We start from the raw sequence: 23,783 nt of genomic DNA on the forward strand, positions 1-23,783 counted from the left end.
AAGGACGAGGTGAACGATTCCAGAGAACCGTTATCTCATCGAGGCCAGGTTGTGTCCCATCAGCCTTTTTTGATTGGGTTATTAAACTGGTGTGTCAGGAGATAGACGAATAGAGCAAATGAAAGTAATAAAATGAAAAGAAATGGCTCAGAAAGAGAAGCTCAGAGTTACCGATCTGGTTAAAGAGAAAACTGTAAAAAACCAAAATCGGAATGCTTGGTATCTGCTTCTGGTCTAGAAATGTAATCAAATATCTATTATGCAATAAGAACCAGCATTAAAAATGTAGAGAAACTTGAGAAGGTTTGTAGAACCAAGAGCAGAGTGAAACAAAAAAGAATCAGGAGGGGAAAGCTGTCTGTCTGTCTGTCTGTCTCTCTCTCTCTCCACACACACACACACACACACACAGACAATGAGCACAGTCAGGTAAATGAAGTCATAGATTTTTAAAATGATCAATCTTGATCCCAGAAAACTGATGACAACTTTTCTTTTCTCACAGAGGGGGAGGCCTACAGATGCAGAATGTTGCATTCCTTGGTCATTGCTTTTAACTGGTTTTTTCTTGGTTACATTGGAGGTTTCTAGTGAAAAACACAGCATTAGAGAGAGCTGAGTGCAAACACCAAAAAGGTTCCTTAGCCCCCCCCCCCCCCAATCAACAAAGCATAAAAACAAATGGTTTGTAAGCACACCAACTGGAAGTGCACAAGGTTCTTTGTCCACGACAAGAAAGGAAGGCAGGCCAAGTACGACATACTGGGCCATCTCCCTTGCTCTTTTTTAAACCCTCACCTCCCATCTTTGAACAATATTGTGCATTGATTCCAAGGCAGAAGAGCAGTAAGGGTTAGTCCATTGCGGGCAAGTGACTTGCCCAGGGTCACCCAGCTGGGAAGTGTCTAAGGCTAGATTGGAACACAGGACCTCTGGGCCTGGCTCTCCTTCCACTGAGCCACCCAGCTGTCCCCAGGTGTTCTTTTAAATGAAGTCCTTTTCGTTTTCAAAGCTTTTGTACACTGAACTTCTAAAATAAAGACAAGTCAGCCACTGGAGACAGAAGGGAGGAAGGCTTTACAAGCTGATCCTGGCAAAACTAGGGATCTGTGCTTATGGTGGGAGGGGAGAGAACATGTACAAAGTCTCCTTTGGGAGCAATAAAGTGGGGATTATGAAACAGTTAACGAGCAAGATATGGAAGAGGGAAAATAAAAACTTGTTGTAACAGGGAATATCAAATGAATAGAATATCTATATGACAGTGAACACACCCCATACGATTATAATCCTGAGTATGCATGAACTCATCCAGCAAAAGGAAACCTGTTCAAATTTGATGGACTTTTCGAAAAACTTTGTCTGACAGCATTAACATTAGGGGATAGCTCTCCATGGCCCTGAGAAGTACCATTTGATTTAGGTGGTGTAGTGGTTAGAGCCTGGCATTAAGAAAACTCACTTTCGTGAGTTCAAATCTGACCGCAGATACCTACCAGCTGTGTGACCCTGGGTAAGTCACTTAAGCTGGTTTCCAGAGAAGGACTTAGCAAGTGACTCCATGACTGAACAACTGTGGGCTCCGATTGGGCATAGAAAACGAATCCCCTAACCGGATGGCTTATTGTCGCATTTGGGCAGAAATCCTGTCATTGGCCTAGACGCCTGTTTTGAGGGATCTGCCTGCAGAAAACACCACTTCCTTATTGGAGCAAGGAGTCAGGGTCCTGGCCCTAACTCTTCCCAGAAAGAAGTGGTTTAGAGAATTGAAATGCCTGAGGAGGCTAGGCTGAGGCCATTTGTTAGCTCTTTGGGGCTCGAACCCGAATGGAAATGGCCTCTATTTGAATGCTTCCAGAAACTGGGAAAGGGGTGGGGGCCTGGGGCGAAGATGACCTTCCCAATCTCTGGAAACTGATGTCACCGCCTGGAGAATACAAAGGGAGCCTTCAATCCTGGGAGGATGTTTTGGCCTTCCCATTGCATTTTCTTCATGAATGATTTCACAGACTGTAATTGTTTGTCTAAAAGAAACCCAAGCAGACAGATTATGTACTCAAAATGTTCCTCTTTGCAATTCATTAGCCATGGTTGAGAAAATCTGGACAGTAGAAATGCAGTGGAGCCTTAGCTAGCCTGGCTTACAATGGGAAAATGGAGGTGAGATGGGAGGGCAAGTGAAGGGCCAAAAAACTGGGGGTCAAACCCTTCCCTTCCATCTTAGAATCAACACTGTGCATTGGTTCCAAGGCAGAAGAGCGCTAAGGGCTAGGCAATGGGGGTTGAGTGACTTGGCCAGGGTCTTGTGGCCAAATTTGAAACCAAGGCCTCCCATTCACGGAGCCACCTAACTGTCCCCTTGAGAAGCCACACGGCATGGGACGTATCATTCTGAATCTTGACTTGAAGCGAACGGTCTGGATTTCATTCATCTGGTAGTTCGCCCTTCTTCCAGGGACACGCCATGAGCTGCTGAAAGGCTGTGAGATCGCAGAACTGTTTGGGAAGGTTGAGAGGACCACCTTATGAGGGTAATAGCAGAGCCAGTCTCCTGGCTCCGTTCTGTGCTTTTTCCTTTCTAAACTGGAACATTTCCCACCTGGCTAATTGTGGAGCCCAGCGGTGATCCCCTGGGAAGAATTGAGTAGCCCTCTGATGTTTTGAAATAAAGGGCAATCGTGACTCTGCTGGCGAGGCTTAAATCAGGCCGGTCTGCGCCCTCGGACAGTTATAGAAAGATTGCTATTAAGAATAATGGGGAAAGGGCAAGGAAATCCGATGCTTCTGGATGACATTTGTTAACAAAGAAGGTAAGAACAAAGTCATGTACCCAGATGAATGATCTGTAAAGGCTTTTCCTCCCCTGGGATACACAGGATTCAATTCTGGGGGTTTTCCCTGAGAGTAACATCATTTATTAAGAGGGCCACGTGATCTGTTGATAAAGGATATGGCCTCTGCACGGAAAGACCTCCTGTGAGGTCTGCCACTCTTATTTCTTTAGAACCACTTTTTGATGCTTGTTCTGGGACATTTTAGGACCCCAATTTTCTCCCTCTCCCTCTGTGAGGTGGCAAATAGCCTGATGAGGCCTCTACCGGTGCTTTCACTGCATATTGCTCGCGTTGTGAGAGAAGACACACCTGAAAGTCTCAAAACTGGATCGAGATATAAAATGTAAAGGAAGGACGAGGTCTTTCCCCCCAGTTTTGAAGCCTCCATCTGTTAATACGAAGAGGCAGGAGGCCTTGGTTTTCCAGTCAGGCCCATTACAGGCTTTTTGAAAGAGTCTTCCTCCATTACCCCTATGTGATACATGGTTCAGGCAGAAAGGGGGGGCGAGTGGTACACGAAGGCTGACGTGCTCTAGACTTTTCAAGGGAATCATGGGCTCCTGATTTCCTGTTCTGCTTAGAGCTCTGGGTCTGTTCATCAGATTAGAACTGCTTTGCACTCCCTGAGCTAGTTGCTGGAGGGCTAAATTGAAGAGGCTGCCCGAGGTCCTACTACCTCATCGTTAAGTCTCATCGCTAGCCAGTGACTGGGAACCAGGGAAGTGGCTGTACTGGGACTGGCCTGGTCAGATGGCTACATGGAACAGCTGAGACCCGGGCTGAAATGGATGCTTGAAATGGCTTGTCAGGAACGAGCTAGATGAAGGAGACTTGGTGTTCTCTAACGTTGATGATGGCCAAAGAAGTACGGGCCCAAATTCGAATGTGGAGACACCGATGGAGGCGGCGCTGCAGAGCTAGCCACCATGCTAGACTTCCTCTGATTCATGTTTGTTCCAGTTCCAGGCCATTCTTCCTGGAACTTCTGGCTGTTAATGTGAACCTCATGTGACCAAGAGCTGACACGTGGAATAAGAGTGTAGAGGGAAGACTGTTGGACTATGACCTCGATTCACCAAGGAGTAAATCTCTTTGGGAATAGCAGGAATGCTCTCAGTGCAATTCCATACGGAACCGGGCTTAGTTCAGGTTTGTGTCCTTGGGGGAGCTGATAGGAGATCGTGACTTTGCTTAGCTCCAGTGATTCAGCGTTTATGACACTGAAGAAAGCTTTCAAACAAAGAATCACGCAAAAGCCTGCCAGAAAATCCTAACCTTGGTTCAGGGTCATCCCCTGCTTCGCAGACCCTCCCCCCAGCCTGGAGCTGTGCTTAAGCATAATAAAACTTCCAGTTTTTTTAACTCTCTCATTTCTCATTGCTCTTTCAACAGCAGAGGAGACAGGAAGATAGGAAGCAGCCATTAATAAGGGCAGGAGCTAGACTTGGAATTTCAATGGCAAAATTCCCTCTTTTTATGCCCTGGAGTGAAATGACTTGCCTAAGGTCACACAGCCAGCATGTGCCAGAGGGTAAGTGGCATCAGAGAGGCTGGATCCACAGCACCACAAACTGGGGGGAAAGTCTGCACTAGTGTGGATTATGAGTTCCCTGAAGTGGGAATTCTCATTGCATATTTCTATTGGGGCGGAACCAATGAATGTGTTTTACATCCACAATAACTCCATTTCAGGGAAGCCACGTTTAGCTCCAATCAGGGCCTAGCTCTAAACATTGTAGCACTGCTTTTGCCAGTAATAGCATCTGGCTGAAGGAGCTGCACACTGGATGCTTTTGCATTGTGGCAGCAAAGAAGATTCTTGGAAGTCCGTTGGACAACAAGGACAGCAAGTCAGCCAATATTTAAAGAAATGAATTCAGCCTACTCACTGGAAAGACAAATACTGTAGCTGAACCTTGACGAGAAGGCCTGGAGGTTGGAAAAGACTGAAGGGAAAAGGAGGAGACAGTGGATGGTGGGATGGAGAGATAGTGCCATGGAAGCCACGAACATGAGCTTGGCTAGACATCTGGAGATAGTGGGGGACAAAAAGAGCCTGCTAGGCAGGAAATGCCCAGTCATCCGCCCAGCTCTCTTCTGCCCCTGTGGCTAAGCTCCTTGAGAAGGCCATCTGCCCCAGGTACCTCCGTTTCTATTACTCTCACTCTCTGAACTCTTTGCAGTTGGCTTCCTACCTTGTCCATCACCCATCTGAAACGCCCTTCCTAAATCCACTCAAATCCAACAGCCTTGTCTCCATCCCCATTCTCCTGGCCCTCTCGGTCATCACTGCTCTGCCTCGATACTCTTCTCTGCTGGTTCTCCTTAATTGGGCTCTCATGTAGGCCACACTCGCCAATGGTTCTGTCCTAGGGCTCCTTCTCTTTGCCCTCTATACTGATTTGCTTGATGATCTCAATGCTCTCTAGGATTCAGTGATTCTCCTGGCCCAGCCCTCAGGCTCCTGTCACCACCTTCCCATTGGATGTCTCCAACTGGATGGCCCATAGCCTAAACTGAACTCAGCTCCCCTCTTCCCAGCTTCCCCAGTGAGTGTCAAGGCCACCAGAATCCTCAGAGTTATCCAGCCTCACTGGACCAGCCTGGCCCCAGCTACATCCAACCAGTTGCCAAGTCTTACCAATCTGACCGTAGCAATCTCTCTCCAACCCATCCCCTTCTCTCCTCTGACACCATCATCACCTCCTGTCTGGACTACAGCAGTAGCTACCGGGGACGGTCCGTCCCTCCTTCCAGCCCTCCACTATCCAAGTGATTTTCCGAAATCACAGGTATGACTGCATCACCTGCCTATTCAATAAACGCCAGTGAGGGGTGGCGGGGAAGAGAAGGGAATAATTGTTTAGGCACTTGTGCCAGGCATCGTGCTAAGCACTTCCTAATGCTATCTTATTTAAGCTCACAACAACCCTTTGAGGTAGATGCTATTACTGTCTCTATTTTCTAGTTGAGGAAATTAAAGCAGAGGTTAAGTGACTTGTACAAGGGCATAACTACTTGAGGATTTCAAGCTGAATTTGAACTCAGGTCTTTCTGACTCCAGGATCAGTGCTCTAGCTGTTGTCCCATGCCTCCAGAATCTACCAGAAAATCTGGTTAGGCTTTGAAATCCCTTCCTTACCCTTCTAGTCACCTCCATGTACCCTTTGATCCAGTGACCCCCAAAGTCACTGTTGGGCTGTTTCCCAAACAAGCCTTCTTCGCCAGTCCCTTTCCTATGCCCAAGGACCTTCACCTTCTGGAGCCCTGAGGGGGAGGGGGAACTTCTCTGGCCAACCACCAATCTCAAAGGGCCTGGCCCATTTGGCCTGAAATCACCTTCGCTAAAGAAAGCATCAGCCCGTGGAGTCCAAAGGGCGCACCACGGCTCCAGCCAGGCGGGACAAAAGAAGATGGGGAGCAGTTTCAGGGTCATCTAGTAAGAGATAAGTTCACCTTTCTCAGCAGGCCTGGCATGATAAAGCAGAGTTCAGAGTCTAAGGAGCCGCCCCACCCAGGCTGGCCCTCCCTGACCCCCCCCCCCCCAACACACACACACACACACATTGTCTCACCCGCACAGGCATACGCATGCACTTCATACATACACATACCCTGGAAGTAGTTGTGCCCAGTTTTCATTTGATGTGATTCAGGAGAAAGGGTGCTGGGTCGGAGCCATTCCAGGTCCCTGTCCCCCCCCCCCATCCCCAAGCCTAGCACTCTGGCCACTGAGCTAACTCTGTGCCCCAAGAGATTTTCTTCTTCAAGACTCTGTGAACTTTACAGGGCGGGCCCAGGGAGCCTGACTTTAATTCCTGGGGAGATTCTAGGAGGGATCCACTAAGAGAAGCAGCAATCGGGCCCCAGAGCCAGGCTGGCTTCCTGGAGAACAGGCAAGGGCAGGCCAGGAGATGACAGGGATCACAATGAATCCAGTTGGGTGGGTGGCTGGATTCCGAGTTCAATGCCAACCTGGAAGGAGGTCTCCAGTGTCAAATCTCAGGGATCTTGGCTGCCCCCAAGGCCCAGGATGACATGCTCATGATATCTGTAAATGACACCACGGAGGGAGGACAGCATGCTGGATCCCATGTGATTTTAGCATGCTGGAAGCTCAAGATAAGACTTACTAGGGATCCCAAAAAAGCACCCTTCCAAGTATAGGAATGGGAAGCAGAGGGAGGTGGCAACTCTTCTGAAAAAGAGCTAGAGGTTTGAGTGGACCACAAGCTCAATGAGTCAGCAGGCTTGCCAGCCACCCCGTGACCCTGGACTGCATTAGAAACAGTAGGGCTTCCAGGAAGAAGGAGGTGACAGTCTCAATGTACTCAGCAAAGTTGCAAAAGGATGCATCCCAAAGTGGCCCAGATCACCTCGGGGCAACGGTGGGCTCCCCGCCGCCCATCCTTGGCTGACTCAAGCAGAAGCTGGATGCCAACGTGTCAGCCCTTTAACAGAAGGCGTTCCTTTCAAGTCTGAGGTGGATGAGGCAGTTTCCAACCCCTTACCAAACTCCAGACACCCAGTTCTCTGATCTGCTCCCTCATCTAGCAAGATTCAGGGGGCCTAAGCCCAGGAGAAACCAGGGTGAGAGCAAGCAAAGAGTCCATCATGGGCAGAGCCGTCCCTGGCACAAAGCTCCAATGTAGGAACCCCTCCAAGTGGAGGGATGAAAAAAACCAAAGAGGGTGCCAAGCAGCATAAAAATGATCCCAAAGAAGAAGGTGGCAATGATGGCATCAAAAGCAAAACCAGATCTTGCAGCTTTCCCACAGGAATATGCAGGAGAAACAAAGCAATGAAAGTGGCCAACCCTAAGCCAGAAAGAATCCCACCAGATGACAGAAGGAAATGTGAGCACGCTGAGATCAAAAACAAGTGCCCTGGGGAGCAGGTCAAGAAGCAATCGGGTCAGAATCCCGAGATCCAGAACAAAAGACTGGATCTAGTAAAGAGTTCAGGAATCACCAATGAAAAGCAGACTCATCTGGCAGAACCGGAGGACCAAGTGAAGAGCCAAAGACATCAACTGCCCTACAGGCAAGAGGCCAGGCGTACCATCAAGGAAAAGGCCCTTGGAGCAGCCAGAAAGAAGGAAGCATGATGGGTCTCCTCAAAATGAGCTCTGAGAATTGCAAGGATATCTTCCCCCCAAAGGAGGGGAGATGGGCCTTTCGAGCATTTCTAAGGAAAACAACATAGCTCAGTAGAAACTCTGAAGTGGAAAGAGTCCTGTCCAGGGAAGCCTAGTGAAATCCAGCAAATGTATCTGAGCGGCTCCTGGGGCTAGGTGCTACTGCAAGGCAAATGTTCTTGTTTTTCTTTACCAGGACATGGAATGCCAGATTTCCACAGAAGTCGTATGACCTCAATTGTCTCCCTCCTTCCAATTCCTCCCAGAGTTGACAGGCTGTTCAATCCGGGTTCTACGTGTGTTCTCATGCAAACACACTTCTGTATTGGCCATTTTTGTAAGAACCCCCAATTCACATGCTTTGATGTGCATCCACGGACTCCAGCAGCTCTTTCTCTGGAGGTGGCCACATTCTTTGTTGGAAGTCCCTCAGAACTGCCTTGGATCTGGGTTGACACTAACGCTCCAATGGGGGGATGGAGGCAGGAGAACCACAGTCCCCCTTAGACTTTCGAGTCTTCAGAGGGCACAGAGGGAGGTAGAGAAGGTAGAGACCCTGGGGATGCATTGGCTCTGCTTGGCGGGTCTACAAGGGGGGAAGGGAAGATAGAGTAGAAAGGGGGAGAGGGTAAAACGATTTCTGCTCATGAGGAACAAAGGATCTGACCGTGTGCAATCCTTATCCCAAAGCCCATTGGCATGGGACTCTTCTTTGCATAGCACTGAGCTGCCTTCCAGCTCAAAGAAAGAAGACAGAAGAAGCCACCCTCCTTCTCCCCCTTCGATTTGCTGAAGTCTGGAAAACAAGAAGACTCTGGAAAGAGCTGGCAGTCTCCATCATGTGCCTATTCCCAGCCTGCTACAGCAGTCTAAGGAGAGCTTCTTTCCTTGGGTTAGGGCTGGGTTGCCTCACTCTCTCTGGATGGTCTATCCAGGAGACAGCCTCTTTGGTCACCTTCTCTGGAGAGCGGTCTTCTTGGGATTTGGGTGAACGAGTTGTCTTGGCTCTTCCCTCTCCTGTGTCCAGCCAATGGCAAGTGATCTGAAGTGAGGCGGCACCTGATCACATCCCCTGGATGGTGGCCTCTGTGCTGCTTCCCTCCTGGCAGAAATGAAGGTCTCCCTTGAAGAAAGATGTCTATTCTGCCTCCCTCTGGAACCTCACCACACATGTGGGGTCCACAGCTCCCCTCTTTACCTACATATGGTGGTGGGCGGGAGAAGCATCGGCCTGAAATACAGACAATTCAGCTAGGAGACCCTTGGGGATGGAGGGGAAGGAAGGGAAAGCTTAAAGCACAACAAATCCTCCCTTTGATCCTGAAGCTCTGTAGGGTGATTTAAAAGAAAGAAGAACACTGTTGGATAAGGTCAATGGGGGCTAGGGGGGCAGAGCCTAATGGGGGAAGGGTCACTTGCAAGAAACTGCACGCCTACTGATGCAAAGTGAAGGGAGCAGACCTAGGGCAGCAAGTGACCCTCTCTCTGACTGTCGGCAGCTAGACCAGGCCCCTTCTGGATGTGGCCATTCACCACGCTCACTTGGCACAAGGTTCTCCTGTTCTCTAATGGGGGGGGAGAGGAGAGACACAGTTTCTGCACTGCACAAGAATGGAAGGAAGTTCAGCAGGGAGCAGGCAAGCAAGGGGCTGTGGAACTCACTGGCAACTCTACAAAAAGAGCGAGAAAGAATGGAGATTTATGGGTTCATGCTTCACCCTCGACTCTGCTCATGGAAGTACTGGAGTTCAAAATAAGAACCAGCTTGAAAAAATGCTCATGGAATGGAAGGGAATCTGGCTAGGGAATTACACAAGGGATGGCCTTGGAAGCCCTTCCTAGTTCTGGATCTAGGGTTCTAGGGAAAACTCAAGAAAAGGAAGTGGCCATAACCCTAGGCTCTGAGGAAGGGAGCTCACTTCCTGACTGGGGGTGATCTATAGGCCTTCCTTCAAAACCTACCCTCCAGCCAATCTCCAACCTTGTAGGTAGGTAGCTCTCAGCTCTTGCCTTCATCAGTGAGGAGAAGCATGGACAAACAAGTTACTCCACTCCTCTGGATCTGTAAAATGGAGCCAACACCTGGAAAGGCTATTTCCCAGGGCTGTGGCAAAGGCCATCGAGATGTCGTTTACCAATGCAATCCTTAACTCCCAGATCTACAGTGGTAAACCAAGCTCATCCAATCCATATTTCTGAAGTGTCGATAATGAACCAAGCCCCCCCACCAGGCACAACAGATCCAAACACAAACCACTACCTGCCTTCAAGGGGCTTGCTTCAAGGGTCTAGTAAAGGTCATCTCCAATTCCATTCTTGGGGGAGGAAAGGAAGCAGAGAAAAACATCAAGGCCAAACACAGATGCTGATATTGAGACCCATAGAGTGATTTCCCCAAAGCCACATGAGCAATAAGCAACAGCGGCGGCGGTGGCGGCGGTGGCAGCGGCAGCTTCCAATCTCACTCCTCTCCACTGGATCACTTCAAAGTCTTTTGATCAGAACTAAAGAGGGCAGTTGAGGAGCTCATGACAAATCTCTATCTGCTTAAGGGTTTATAAAATACTTTCTTTGAAATCCTTCCTGATCAGAGAGATGCACATCAAAACAACTCTGAGGTATCACCTCACACCTAGCAGATTGGCTAACATGACAGCAAAGGAAAGCAATGAATGCTGGAGGGGATGTGGCAAAGTAGGGACACTAATTCATTGCTGGTGGAGTTGTGAACTGATCCAACCATTCTGGAGGGCAATTTGGAACTATGCACAAAGGGCAACAAAAGAATATCTACCCTTTGATCCAGACATTGTGTGTGAGGAAAAAGACCTGTACAAGAATATTCATAGCTGCGCTCTTTGTGGTGGCCAAAAACTGGAAAACGAGGGGATGCCCATCAACTGGGGAATGGCTGAACAAATTGTGGTATATGTTGGTGATGGAATACTATTGTGCTCAAAGGAATAATAAAGTGGAGGAGTTCCATGGAGACTGGAACGACCTCCATGAACTGATACAGAGCGAGAGGAGCAGAACCAGGAGAACATTGTACACAGAGACTGATACACTGTGGCAAAATAGAATGTAATGAACAACTCTACTAGCAGCAGCGCAATGACCCAGGACAATTGTGAGGGACTTCTGAGAAAGAATGTATCCACATCCAGAGGAAACACTGGGAGCAGAAACAGGAGATAAACAACTGCTTGGTTACATGGGTCGAGAGGACGTGGCTGGGGATGGAGACTCTAAATGAACATCCTAATGCAGACACCAGCAACAAGGAAATGGGCTCTGATCAAGGACACATGCAATACCCAGAGGAATTGCACGTCAGCTGCAGGAGGGCAGGGGGAGGGGAGGAAAAGACCACGAATCATAGACCCATGGAAAAATATTCTAAATTACTCTGCACTCCCCAGAAGCCCTGTCCTTCTCTTCCATGTGCACCTGGCTATTCACATTTTGTCTCTCCCAATAGAGTAGGAGCTCATCTCAATTCTCAATTCGCAGTAAGCGGCTAGCATGCACAGGTCAGGCGCTGTGCTCGTCAACTTGAGAACAGGGTTGATGTTCCTGCTTTTTGCTGGACGCTCAGCTCCTGGCTCCCAGGATGGTGCTTGGCACACAGGGAGTTCTGATACGTGCATAATTCCCACCCTCTTCTCCACCTCCCTTCTGAGAAAGTCAGGCAGAATTCCCCTTCTTCTGTCCTAGCCCCCAAATCTGACAAGCAGGTACCCAGGAGAAGGAAGGGGCAGCAAAGCCTAGGAGAAGCCCCAGGTTCAAGTCCCACCTCATCAGTGACCCAACCTCTGGGGGGCCCCCTGAGGCCACCATCTCTCCAAGGGTCTAAGCCACAAAGCTGTTGACAATGTGCAGGGATTACTGGGGAGTTTGCCCTCAGCAATGACAGCAGGGACAGCAGGGTTTCTGGACTGGAGAACCAACTGGCAGGTCCAAGAGCTAAGGAGAAATGAAATATGCTTTACCCTCAGGAAGCCTCTCCTGCACTGGAGAGAGAGCAAACTGAGGCGAGAGGAGAGCAAGAAGGAACGAAGTGAGTTTTCTGTTAAACAGTCCACTTCAAAGCTGGCCAGGACCTCCAAAGGCCGTCTCACTCACCCACTTTGCTTTACAGATGGGGAAGAGAAATGTGGCATGGCTGACCCAGGGCAAGGGGTACGACCCGCCCTGACAACTTTATGGGCACTAGGCTGAGGCAGCCAAGAACCTCGGGTTCCGTCCTGGGTGGATGGATAGATAACACACTAGGCAGTTAATAAATGCTTACTATAGACTGACTGGCTAAATGAGGAATGATGTGGACAAACAAGTTGAAGCAAGCACCCAGCCGCCCGCCCGGCATCCCCTAATTTGCCGATCCAACAAGATTTACCATCCCTGGCCTGGGAGACTGGGGCAAAGTCTGAACCACTGGGGCTTGGGGCTTGGAAGTGAACAAGTCACGTTGGTTAATGAAGGAGAGCCCTAACGTTACTGGGCTGGCAGGGTGGGACTGCCCCAAGGGCCAGAAAGCCAGGATGAGAAGAGAACCCGTTCTTCTGCCTTCTCAGCCCTATACACAATTAATCTGCATGCCTTCTGCTCCAGGCGCGGCTGGTTCTGACCTGGGCCTCAGAGGCTGTTCTGGAGATAAGGAGCAGCCTCGCTCGCCTGTTCCTGTTAGGAGAAGGGCCAGCTCTATCTCTGTGCTACCTGGCCGGGCAAAGGTGAGCACGCCCACCACCTGATATTTGTGGGGGAAGGCTGAATGGCAGTGAGGACAAGGGCCCTGGTGGAGAAATGGAGGAGAACAAGAGTACTAGAACACTCTCCTAAGTGGCTTCTACTCTTGGGGTCTAGCCCTCCCATTGGGAGACTTTCAATTCTCCTTTCTTCCATCTTGAAAAGACTTTTCTAAGGTTCTAAGCTGGCTGCTCTAAGTACACACATCTGGAATTCCAGCCATAAGCGATGTTCGAATTCTAAATGCCATAGATTGCCCTTTGTAGGGCACCTAGGTGGGGAAGAGGATACAGGCCTGGGCCTGGAGTCAGGAAGACCCAAGTGCCAAACCAGCCTCAGACACTTACTAGCTCTGTGACCCTCTCTGTGCAAGGCATTTCACCCCGTTTGCCTCAGTTTCCTCATCTGTAAAGAGAGCTGGAGAAGGACACTGCAAACCACTCCAGTGTCTTTGCCAAGAAAATGCCCACTGGGATCCTAAAGAATCAGGCACGACTCAAAGGACAGAACGCCAGCTCAACCGGCCTTCTTGCCACCCAATTTGGAGCCTTTTCACCTGTCACCCCTGGGCCCTACGATGCCCTCTGGTGACATTTTTCCCTCTCAGAATTCCTAGTCTCCTGCTTGCTTTCAAGCTTGCGTGGGCCCAGTGGATTCTGCAGGCCAGAACTCTGCCTTGCTCTGGCCAATCTGCAACTTGCCCTGCCCCAGCCGAGAGCCTGGCTTTGGTCCTTAGCTCAAACAAAGACTGGCATCCAGAAGGGCACAGGCAGGGTCCGGACCCACTAACACGGTGCTTGGAAGGAGACCATTCTTCACTTTAGACAAGCACGCCCCCATCATTCCCCTCCGGGGAGAGGCCAAGACACCCCACCCCGGGACTGGTCAGGCGCCAGGCCAAGCTCGTTTTGTAAAGCCCCATAGGGTTAGGGTTCTCCTTCACCGAGAAGTAGACTGGAAGGGACTTGGCAAGGCTGCACACCTGCCTCCCAACCAAGCACAATTTGCCAGTGGCCCTCCCCTTCCCACTTGGCTCTCCCTTCCTTTGTCACCAAGACATTTCTTGAGGGGGGGGCGCACAAAGAATGGAATCACAGGAAGGGGAGGCAGTTCATGGATTGCTGGACCTCCCCAGAACCTCATCGGAGAGTCAGGCGATGACATCAGCTGAGCTGGCCTTCGGTGTCCTCTTCCTACCTCAGCCTTCATGCCCTTTGCATCCCTGCCACTGAGACCTTGGCACAGGGCTTTAGAGCAGAGGGGAGCAGGGCCCAAAGGCACACAGCAGTCCGAAGGCAGGAAGGAAAGCACAGGAGGTGCTAGTGCAGCTCTGGGGAGGCTCCCGGGAAGGCTGTCAAGTCTGCAGCAGGCTGGGCACTAGGGAAGAGCCACACGACTAGGTCGTGGGCCCTTGGCAGCCTCGCACCTGGAATGCCAAAGAGGCCCGGCTGTCAGGGCCCAGAGGTGAGTGATCAAGTGAGGGGCTCCAGGGAGTCCCTGGAGAATCTGCAGAGGGAGGGTCCTTTGCTGCTCCTGGGCCCAAGGGCCTGGGGGTTCTAGGAAGCTCCTTGGAGCCCTGGGCCCAGAGTGAACTGGGGCTCAGAGCCTTAGCTTTCCCCTAGACCGCCTCCACAGGCTCGGGAAAAGTCAGTGAGCCAGCTGCCCCACCACGGGAAGAACGGCATCCCCCAGCCCTGGCTGATGGCGTAGCTTGAGATCAGAGGCTCTGCACAGGTGGGGCGGCTCTAATTTAACGGCAGTGGCTAAAGGGCGGCCTCGATTCTCTCATCTATGAAATGGGTAGAGTGCCTGGCCTGGGGAGGCGGGCTCCATAAGGCCCAGGAAGCAAGGCAGCTGGAGAGCTCAGAGGACAGACCGCAGGACAGCCCAGGAGCCTGCCTGGCTTCCATACACGCATCTGTCCCTGGGCTCGGACCTCTCACGGGGAAGGAGTCGTCTGGGAAATGGGGGAGTCGTCTGGGAAATGGGGGAGGCCCCGGGTTCTGCCCAAGTTGGCCCGGCGCAGAGCCAGCTCCCCACGGGGTAAAGGAGTTGGCTCGGGGCCTCGGAGCCCCTTTCTAGGCTCACTCTGACTGACTCATTCTAGGGCTTCTAGCTTCCACCCAGACTGGGGCCCGGCTTCTCCTGCCCCCTCCCCCCAGCTGGGCTCCGGAGCGGCAGAGTGGCTGTACCCCGGCCGAGGGGGATGGGGGGGGGGGAGGCGCCCTTAGGCAATACAGCAAGCTCACTTCGAGGGAAGTCCCCACGGCGGACGGATTTCTAGGTCCGGCCCCGAGGGGATGCCCGAGGCCGGGCCCTCGGGAAGGGGCAGCGGCGTGGGCTGCAGGTGAGGGCGGGGAGGGGAGGCTCTTCGTCTCCTTCCCCACTTTCCCCCCCTCCTCGCTCTGCGCCTCTGACCTGCCACACAGCCCGGCCAGCCCGGGTGCTTCGAGCAGCTTCCGCGCGGCGCGAGGCGGAGGACTCGGCGGCATCTCGCCCCACGGCGCTCCCAGCGCACACCGTTAGAGCCGGGCCGCGGCTACACGCAGGGCCGCCCTCCCAGCCCCGACCCCCGGCGCGGGCTCACCTCGGGCTTGGCGCGGTTCTGCAGCAAGTGCTCCAGGTACAGGTCGGACAGGGCCGTCCGCATGCTGCTCACGCTCTCCCTCCGGCTCGACTTGAGCGTCATCTCGGCCACTAACGAGCCTGCCGAGAACCGGACACGACCGGGGCCGCGGGGACGGGAGGACGCGGCGGCCCGACACTCGTAACCGCCCGCCGCTCAGCGATCCCGGAGGGAGAGAGACGGAGAAGAGCCGCGGAGGGCGGGAGGGCGGGCCTACCAGAGAGACCCGGACAGCGAGATGGGCGGAGGAGGCGGGGGCGCGGGCAGGGGGCGGAGCCACGGAGCAGCCGACGCCGTGGGGGGTCGGGCGGCCGGCGGAGCCCTGGACTCCAGCAGCCGCGCCCGCCCCTGCCGCGCCGGCTCCGCCCCTGGGCCGCAGTATCAGCCCCGCAGAGCTGGGGAGAAGGCCACGTCAGCCTGGCTCGGCCGGGGCCTGCTGTGCATACTGCATCTCGGAGCGATGCGGTGGGGAGCCGAGCCTGCGCCATCATCCCCTGCTCTGTGGCTGCCCCCGCCCCGGTCCCGGCCCAGGATCCAGCTCCGGCCCAACCTTCCCCCCTCCCCCGCCCCACTCTCTGGCAGGACCTGCCTTCCGGGGGGGAAGAGACAGCACTGGGGCCTGGGCGTCCGGGTCCAGAGCACGAAAGGGATTTTGGGAAAGGGGATTTCCTCTGAAAAAGCTTTCCCCTGCCCCCTTTCCTCTTTCCCTCTTCCCCCAAACCCTCTTCTATTTCTCTACCCCATCTTTTATCCCCCTTTCCCTTTTCGCATATCTCCCTTTCTTCTATCCCCTTCCATTTCTCTCTCCTTTCCCTTATTTCTCTAGCCTCCTTTTCCTCTATCTCCCTTTCTTCTTCCCCACCCCCTATTTATCTACCCCTCTTTTATCCCCCTTTCCTATCCCCTTCTCCCACTCCTTCCCCATTTCTCCATTCCTCTTTCCCCTAGTTATGTATCCCCCTTCTTTCTCCCTTTCTTCTATTTTCCTATCCCCTCTTATCCCCCCTTTCCCCTATTTCTCTACCCTTTTATTCCCCTATTTATGTATCCTCCGTCTTTCTCCATTTCTATTTCCCTATCTCCTTTCCCCATCCTCCTTTCTTCTGTCCCTCTTCCCCTATTTCTCTACCCACTTCTTTTATCCCCCTTTCCCCTATCTCCCTTTCCTTTGTTCTCTCTCCCTTCCCCCATTCCCCTTCCTCCTCTCCCTTGGGAGTCATGAGGTCAGTTTGGAAGACATCTACTGGATGTCCAGTTAGCAAGGTTCATTAGGCCATTGGCGATGGCAGATTTGTGCTTTGGAGAGTGACTGGGGCAGGCTAAACAGTTGTGAGAATCATCAGCAGAGAGGACCCTGGGAGCTGTGATCACAGGATGAGATCCCCAAGTGAAATAACACAAAGGGAGAGAGAGAGGGCCAAGGACAGCCTTGGGGGACACCTGCATTTGGCAGGCAAGATCCAGCCAAGGGACAGAGGAGGAGTGGTCAGCAAGGCCAGAAGGGAGCCAGGAGACAAATCCGGAATCTATTAGCAAGGTGCTTGCCATGTGTCGGATCAGTTTCCTGCCTCCTAGGCTTGTGGGCATCTTTGTATGCCACCTAGCATCAAAGACTAGTCAGAATAATATCTAACATTTATGTGGCACCTGCTCTGTCCCAGAACCTGTGCTGAGCATTTTCTCTCATTTGATTCCCTCCAACAACCCTGGGAGGTAGGTGCTATGGCTATCCTCATTTTACAGATGAAGAAACTGAGGCAAACAGAGGCTCAGTGTCTTGACCAGGGCCATAGAGCTAGGAAGTGTCTGATGTCAGATTTGAACTGAGATCTCCCTGAACTCCCAGTCCTCTCTAACTGCTGCCTAGCTATACCCAGGCAGCTTGTCATTCCCGAGAAAGGGATACTTTGGCCCATCCATGGAAACCCCAGCCTTGGCTCTCTGCAGCAAGGAGGTTCCTGAAGCTGCTGCTGAGGAGGAGCAATGCAGAGAGCAGTTGATAGTTCTAAGGGCACTATCCACACATGGTCCCTTCATGTGAACACCGCAAGAACCCTGAGACTTGGACTCCAAGAATTGCCCCATTCCCCAGGATCAGAGAAGAAATCCCAACCTAAGTCACAGCCCCAGAGACTGAGAGCCAGGAGGAGTACAACTCCCTTGTCTTCCCAGAGAAGGCCGAGATCCACACAGCTGAGATTCACCAAGGGTAGCAAGAGGCGAATCTGGGATTTGAACCCAGGCCCCAGTCAGACACCACTCTTTGTACTGTGCCATGCTCTGGGTACATTACTCAAGGCCCCTCGATGGTAAGAATGCCAGTTTGTCTTTAAAAAGACTGCAGAGTGCTGAGAGAAGAAGCCATGGTCCAGTCAGTTCTGCTGCTAACCCTTTCTCCTTGAAGGTCTTCATTCCCTGCTTTGTAAAACAGGAGACTGAACCAGATGGTTCAGCCCACTTTGAAGTCCTGAGATTGCCCCAGTCCCTGATCTTCAAGGGTGGCCCCCAATGCAAACCCAGCAAGGACAGCTGCCCAGCCACGGGCCACCTGGATTGATTGGTTCCAAGTTGGAAGCCAGGAACTTTGCCTGATCCAGGGGGCAGAAGCACCCGTGACCCCCAGCCCTGACCATCATCACTCTTGCTTCTGTCCCAGCCCTAATGACCATTATCCAGAGAAGCAACTCCAAAGGATCCAGCTTCCATTATCAGCTTCCAACCAACTGGCACCCACAGGGTGGCTACGCCAACTTGGCTGAGGCAACCAGACACCCTGAGGGAGAGGTGGCAGCGGGTGCCAAGCAAGTCTCTGCCTCACTACCAATCTCCCCTCAGACCCTGATGGAGACAGCCAGGATCCCAAGTAGGCCTGAGGCCTTCAAGTGCAGGAAATGTGGCCACTTGCCAGCAACAGTGGCCACAGAATTTCCATTCACATCAACTGGTCCCGATGGCCTCGGAGGCTCCTTTCGACTTGGAGCTTCTTGTATTTGGGGTTAGCTCTCTGCAGCAAAGGCCCTGACTACATATTTATCAAGTGCTTGCTGTGTGGGATACAAACAGAAAAGCGGGCTGGTCCCTGCTCTCCAGAGCAAACAGGCTCCATTCCGATTCAGAAGACCCATGGTCCCCAGGAAGCAGTGGAAAGACTTTTTGTCTATAACCCTTCCCTTCTGGTTTGGAATCAATACTCTGTATTACTTCCAGGACAGAAGAACAGGAAGGGCTAGGCAATAGGGGTTAAGTGACTTATCCAGGATCACACAGCTAGGAAATGTCTGAGGTCACATTGGAACCCACAACCTCCCAAACTACCAGGCCTGGTGCTCTATCCATTGAGTCACCTATCTGCCCCTCTCCCTTCCCTTTCAAGTTCAATGAGCAATTTCTTGTCTCATATCCACACCATCTGCCTTCACAAAGCCACAACTCTGTACCCCCAAGGTGCCTGTCAAAGAAAGCCACAAAAGGTTAAATCTCCACTTACCTTGAAATACTTCATCATGGAGAGAAAGTGAGACAGAGATGGAGAGAGACAGAGGAAGACGGAGAAACAGAGACAGAAAAAGAAAAAGAAAAGGAGAAAGAGAGAGAGAGGAAGAGAGACAAACAGACACAGGAAGGGAGAGAGAGACGGAGAAAGGGAGAAAGAGAAAAAATAGAGAGAGCAGAGACAGAAAAGAGGAAGGGAGAGACAGAAAGAGAAAGGTAGTAAGACAGAAGAAAGGGAGGGAGGGGGACAGAGAGAGGAGGGAGAGAAGGAAGAGAAAGAGGAAGGAGAGACAGAAAGGGAATGAGATAGGGAGAAGAGGGGGAAGGTGAAACAAAGAGTGAAGGAGGGAGGGTGAGAGAAGAGACAAAGGCAGAGAGAGATGAAAAAGGGAGGGGAAAAAGAAACAGAGAGAAGGGAATTTCATTTTTCCTTGTCAATAGCTCATAGGATTCTAGATGTAGAGCCAGGAGGGACCTTGGAAACCATCCAGGCCATTCCCCCTCATTCTACAAAATAGGAAACTAAGGCCCACCAAGATTCCATGCTAGAAGAACCCAGGTCATCTCTATTTTCTTATTTGTTTGTAAGAGGGTGATCAGTTTGATTAGTTTCACCTCTTCACTACACACACACTCTCACTCTCTCTCACTCTCTCTCTCTCTCTCTCTCTTTCTCTCTCTCTCTCTCTCTCTCTCTCTCTCTCTCTCTCTCTCTCTCTCTCTCTCTCTCTCTCTCTCTCTCTCTCTCAACCTATCAAGACTCTTAGGTAGAGACCTTTGTCGGAAGGTCTAAGTGGGCCCCAGCCCCTTGCTGAGAGTATTCAGGGACCTTTCTCCATTGATCTCCAGGCCCTGGGGTCGACAGCTAGCTGAGTCAGGGATTCAGGCCAGAAGAACCACCCAATTTGCCCTCAGCTCAGGAGAGAAAGCTCTGGAGTGTTTCTCCCTTTTCAGATTCCGAGCTTTCTCACACACCAGTGTCCAACATGGGTGTGAAGAGGAGGAGGTTTCTCCTTCCTACTTCCTCCCCCAGGAGCAGAAAATGGCCAAAGCACACTTGGCCAAGAGAGCCTGAGAAGGTAGCTGCTGGCCCTCCACCTCCTGGCTTCCTCCAGATTCCTTTTGGGCCAGAGACTAACATTCCTGGGAGTGGGGTTCAAGACTTCCCACATAGCTAAGAGTTCTTGAATTCTGTCTCTGGGCCTCCCAAGAGGAGGAAGCTTTCTGGAGAAGAAGAGGCTCCCCCCCAAGGGCACCAGTGGCTAGAGGACTAAAGCCCAGGGACCGAGGGGACTAGAAAGCTGACCTTGCCAACCCTCTGTGCTACTAGCATGCTACACTCAGATAGCACAGATGGTCTGAGGTGAAGGAGTGCTTGGTCAGTGGCCCCCAAAGTGGCTTTACCTGCTTTCTGCTCCCATCCACCCAGGGGCTCCTTGTGCGTCTTACTGTGGTTGAAGAAATCAAAGCCATGTCTCACCAACTCTTACCCGTGTTGTACATGGTGTCCTTGTCCGTGCAGGAGTTGGAACCCTGTCCTTCACGATACAGGACAGGAGAAAACCTAGACCCCGAGCCATACCCATGTTTCATCGTCAAGATTTTCCTGGAACTCTAAGTGGGAGCAACATGCCAAAGAGAATGAAATAGAAAGACGCTGACTCTGGAATTGGCCCCCTCTTTGGATCACATCTGCTCTGGACAGGTCTCCAGCTAGGACTGACACACTCAGAACTCTACTCCGAAGAAATGGAAGCCAACGGTTTGTTTTCAAAGTCTGAATTTAATTCAGAGAAACCATTTCCTCTTTTGTCATTCCAGGAAGCCCAATATGGATTGTGCTTGGAACTCGAGGACTCATTTCAAATACCTCAGGGGCCTCTGCTGTCCAAGAGAAACCTGGGGAACAAAGGAGAACAACTGCAAGATGTAAGCTGGTGTTGAGTCAAAATGAAGCTGAGCAAAAAAAATGATGGAGGTCTAGAACCCAGGGACTGGCCTAGCAGCCCTTCTCCAACAGAGCCATGCTCTGATTTAGAAAGGAGACTAGCAACAAGAAGCTCTACACAGTGAGAGAGCCCTCCCTCCAATATCAAAAGAGCTCTCTGGTGAGGAAAGGATTATTCTGGTCCTGATGGGCCCCACAAGGCCCAACCCAGGAGTGATAATAAAGGCAAGAGGCAGAAACTGGCTTTCTCAGACTGGAATGGCCTAAAGTAAATGATGACAATTCCTAACTGTGGCTTTGGCAGATGGTTAGTTAGTTCTAAGTGGATCCAGCAAGGGATGGCAGCCACCAACCAGGGCAGTGAAGTATAATGAGAGCAGATTCTTTTCTCCTTGCTGCCTGTGTGAACAAATGACTGCTTCTCTGGGCCTGAGCTTCCTCATCTGCCAGGCTGAAGCTTTGGTGGAAGCTGGTTCCATTGACTTTTTAATGGCCTTCTGTTAAACTACAATGTGACATGGCCTATAGCAGTGATGAGGACCCTTTTAGAGATCAGCATCCAAGGAGGAAGTGCTCTCACTGGGCTGCTGGGTAGAGGGGCTGGTCATGTGAGAAGCATCCTCAGGCATGTGTGGAGAAGGGGAGAGCAGCCCCCTTCTGACATGTGTACCATAGGTTTGCCAACACAGGCCTATAGAGTTCTGGGCTTAGAATTTTTCTGTGTGGCCTTTCAGTTCAGTGACCATGGGAAAGTAACATCACCCTCCACCCCCACCCCAGGGCTGTTTCCTTATCTGCAAGACTGGAATGATAATAATATACTTCATAAGATTCCAACTTCTTGCCTAAGAACTGGAAGGGGCTTAGAGGTCATCTCGCCCAACTTCCTCATTTTTCAAATGAGAAAATGGAGGCTTGGAGAGATGAAGCAATCTGACCTAGCGGCCAAGCTGAGAGCTGAACAAGGGTTTCCCAACTTCCTGTTTCCCCAATTTGTTTTCTTTTTAAAATGATAACCTTAAGAACCATCCTAGACACTTTCAGATATCAAGGACAGAAAGAAAGGATCATGAAGGAACAGTGAGTCGCTGTGTTTTTTATAGGCCGTCCTCCAAAGACATAGTCATTGAATTCTCATAGTTCTTTGGTCTTTCAAAGTCATTATTCTTTGGTAAGGAGAGCCCATTTTCTGAAGACTTTGTGGAGACCAATTACTGACTATGAAGGACTGAGTTAGTTCGAGCTTGAGGAGAGGCCCTCTTCCTTGCTAGAGGAGACTTATAATTCTAGATTCTCTAAATGGAGAACTGGGGCCTTGATTGTAACCCTATCCCCTGCTCCCTGCTAAAGAAGACATTGGGGAATTTCCCCATGGCTGAGATCTGAGAGCCTCTCCAGCTCAAGTTGGATCAGTTCCCTCCCAGCAGAGCTCCCAGCATCTTCTTCTCTGGTTTCTCATTTTCAGTATGGTCTCAAATGGTTTAGTGGCTATTGATACATGTGCGCTTTGTGTAACTGGCATTTGGAGGAAGACCTTGGATATATTGTTGGGAGGATACTTCCACTAAGGGACATTAGGCAATAACCAGCCTTTCCCCTGGGGGCAGATAGATCTGATTCTAGATCTGTCAGGAACCTAAAATCTCCCCTGGAGAAGAAGGGTGGGCAGAGGAGACCAGACCCTAACCCTAACCCTGACCTTCCGTTGAGCTACATGTAGGCAGTCCCAAGTGGATGCATGTAATTAATACATGAGGAACATACATGTGGCCCTCCGATTTTGGGGAAAAGGCACTAGAGATGGCCTTTAATAAATAACGCTTTGGGGTAGTGGGGCAGATAGAATGGCAGGCCTCATATGCTTCCTAGCTCTGCAACCCTAGGCAAATCACTTAACCTGGCCTTTCTGCTTACTCTTCTGCCTTGAAACGGATTCTTGGGATCCATTCCAAGGCCAAAAGTGAGAGTCAAAAATAAGCAATAAATCCTTCTCCTGTAGTGGACCTAAAAAAGCTGTCACAGGGAGCCAGAAGGGTGGACCTTGTAAGAAATGGTAAGAGTGGGCCTAAAAACACAGAAAGGTACCTGGAAAAGCCCCTGAAAAGGCTGAGGGTCCACCCACAGCTTCTTGATGCTGAGGATCTCAAAGTATTGTACTAACTAGAGCAACCCGACTCTCTTAATGCCGCTCGCTGAGCTGTGAGCCTGACTAGCAGTGAAGTCCTATGCTTTAAAACAACCAGGTTAGGTCTTTGGGAAACCAATGGAGTGTGGGCCTGGACTTTGCCCTCCCAAGCCTTTTGCCCTAAAACTGTGTTTCTCTAAAGGGAAGTCCTAGGAGAGCTCAGCATAGTGTTGCTGAACCGGGGTTGACTACAGGAGTAAATCAAATGCCTTCCCCTTCTGGGGCCTCTGCCAGCATTCATCATGAAGCAGAGGACCACCCAGCAACTCTGGTGTAAGCCAGAGCAAGTCTGGCTCGCTCACCAGCTGGGTAGAAATGCTCCTGCCAGACTTAGGAACAGACCAGGACAAGGAGGGAAGGAGGCCCACAGGAAACAGCCATCGAGGGGCTGATCCCTACTCACTTTCCAGATCATTCCACTTGACCATCTATTCTCCAGACATTCTGACACGCCAGAAGACAGATGGACCTCCAGTGACTAGATGACTGGCCTTGGATTCGGGAAGGCCCTAGGTCCGATGGCCAGCCAACCCTGACATACTGGGACCATATACAGGTCCCTAAAGCATTTAAACCTTACAAGTTAAGGTGCTGGACCCCCTCCTGATCTGCCTTGCTGGAGGGAGTTTCCTTCCAATACAGAGACTGCCTCCCCATGAATAGATTCTGGTTGCTAGATCTCCTTCCTCAGTTGGGGCATCAGGAACTGAACACAAAACTCCAAATGTTCTTGCCTGGAGCAGATGCCAATGGGCCTGTGGACTGCCACGTCCTGGCCCCTCCAAACGCAGCTGCCTGAGATCATGTTCCCA

The 23,783-nt window shown here is 51.2% G+C and overlaps 1 protein-coding gene across 2 annotated transcripts in view; it reads right to left on the bottom strand.

The window, feature by feature from the left end:
* MPP1 (MAGUK p55 scaffold protein 1) overlaps positions 1–15,718 on the bottom strand; it is a 45,363-nt gene extending 29,645 nt beyond the window's left edge. The window contains exon 1 of one of the 2 annotated variants that reach the window (XM_001363379.4): positions 15,308–15,718. In XM_001363379.4, the coding sequence (XP_001363416.1) occupies positions 15,308–15,409 (102 nt within the window). In that variant the 5' untranslated portion in view covers positions 15,410–15,718. The remainder of the gene's footprint in view (positions 1–15,307) is intronic. The other variant, XM_007506906.3, reaches the window with a different exon arrangement.
* Positions 15,719–23,783: the final 8,065 nt, after the last annotated feature.

The sequence above is a fragment of the Monodelphis domestica genome, chromosome X (assembly GCF_027887165.1).
Source record: "Monodelphis domestica isolate mMonDom1 chromosome X, mMonDom1.pri, whole genome shotgun sequence".
Taxonomy (NCBI): Eukaryota; Metazoa; Chordata; class Mammalia; order Didelphimorphia; family Didelphidae; genus Monodelphis; species Monodelphis domestica.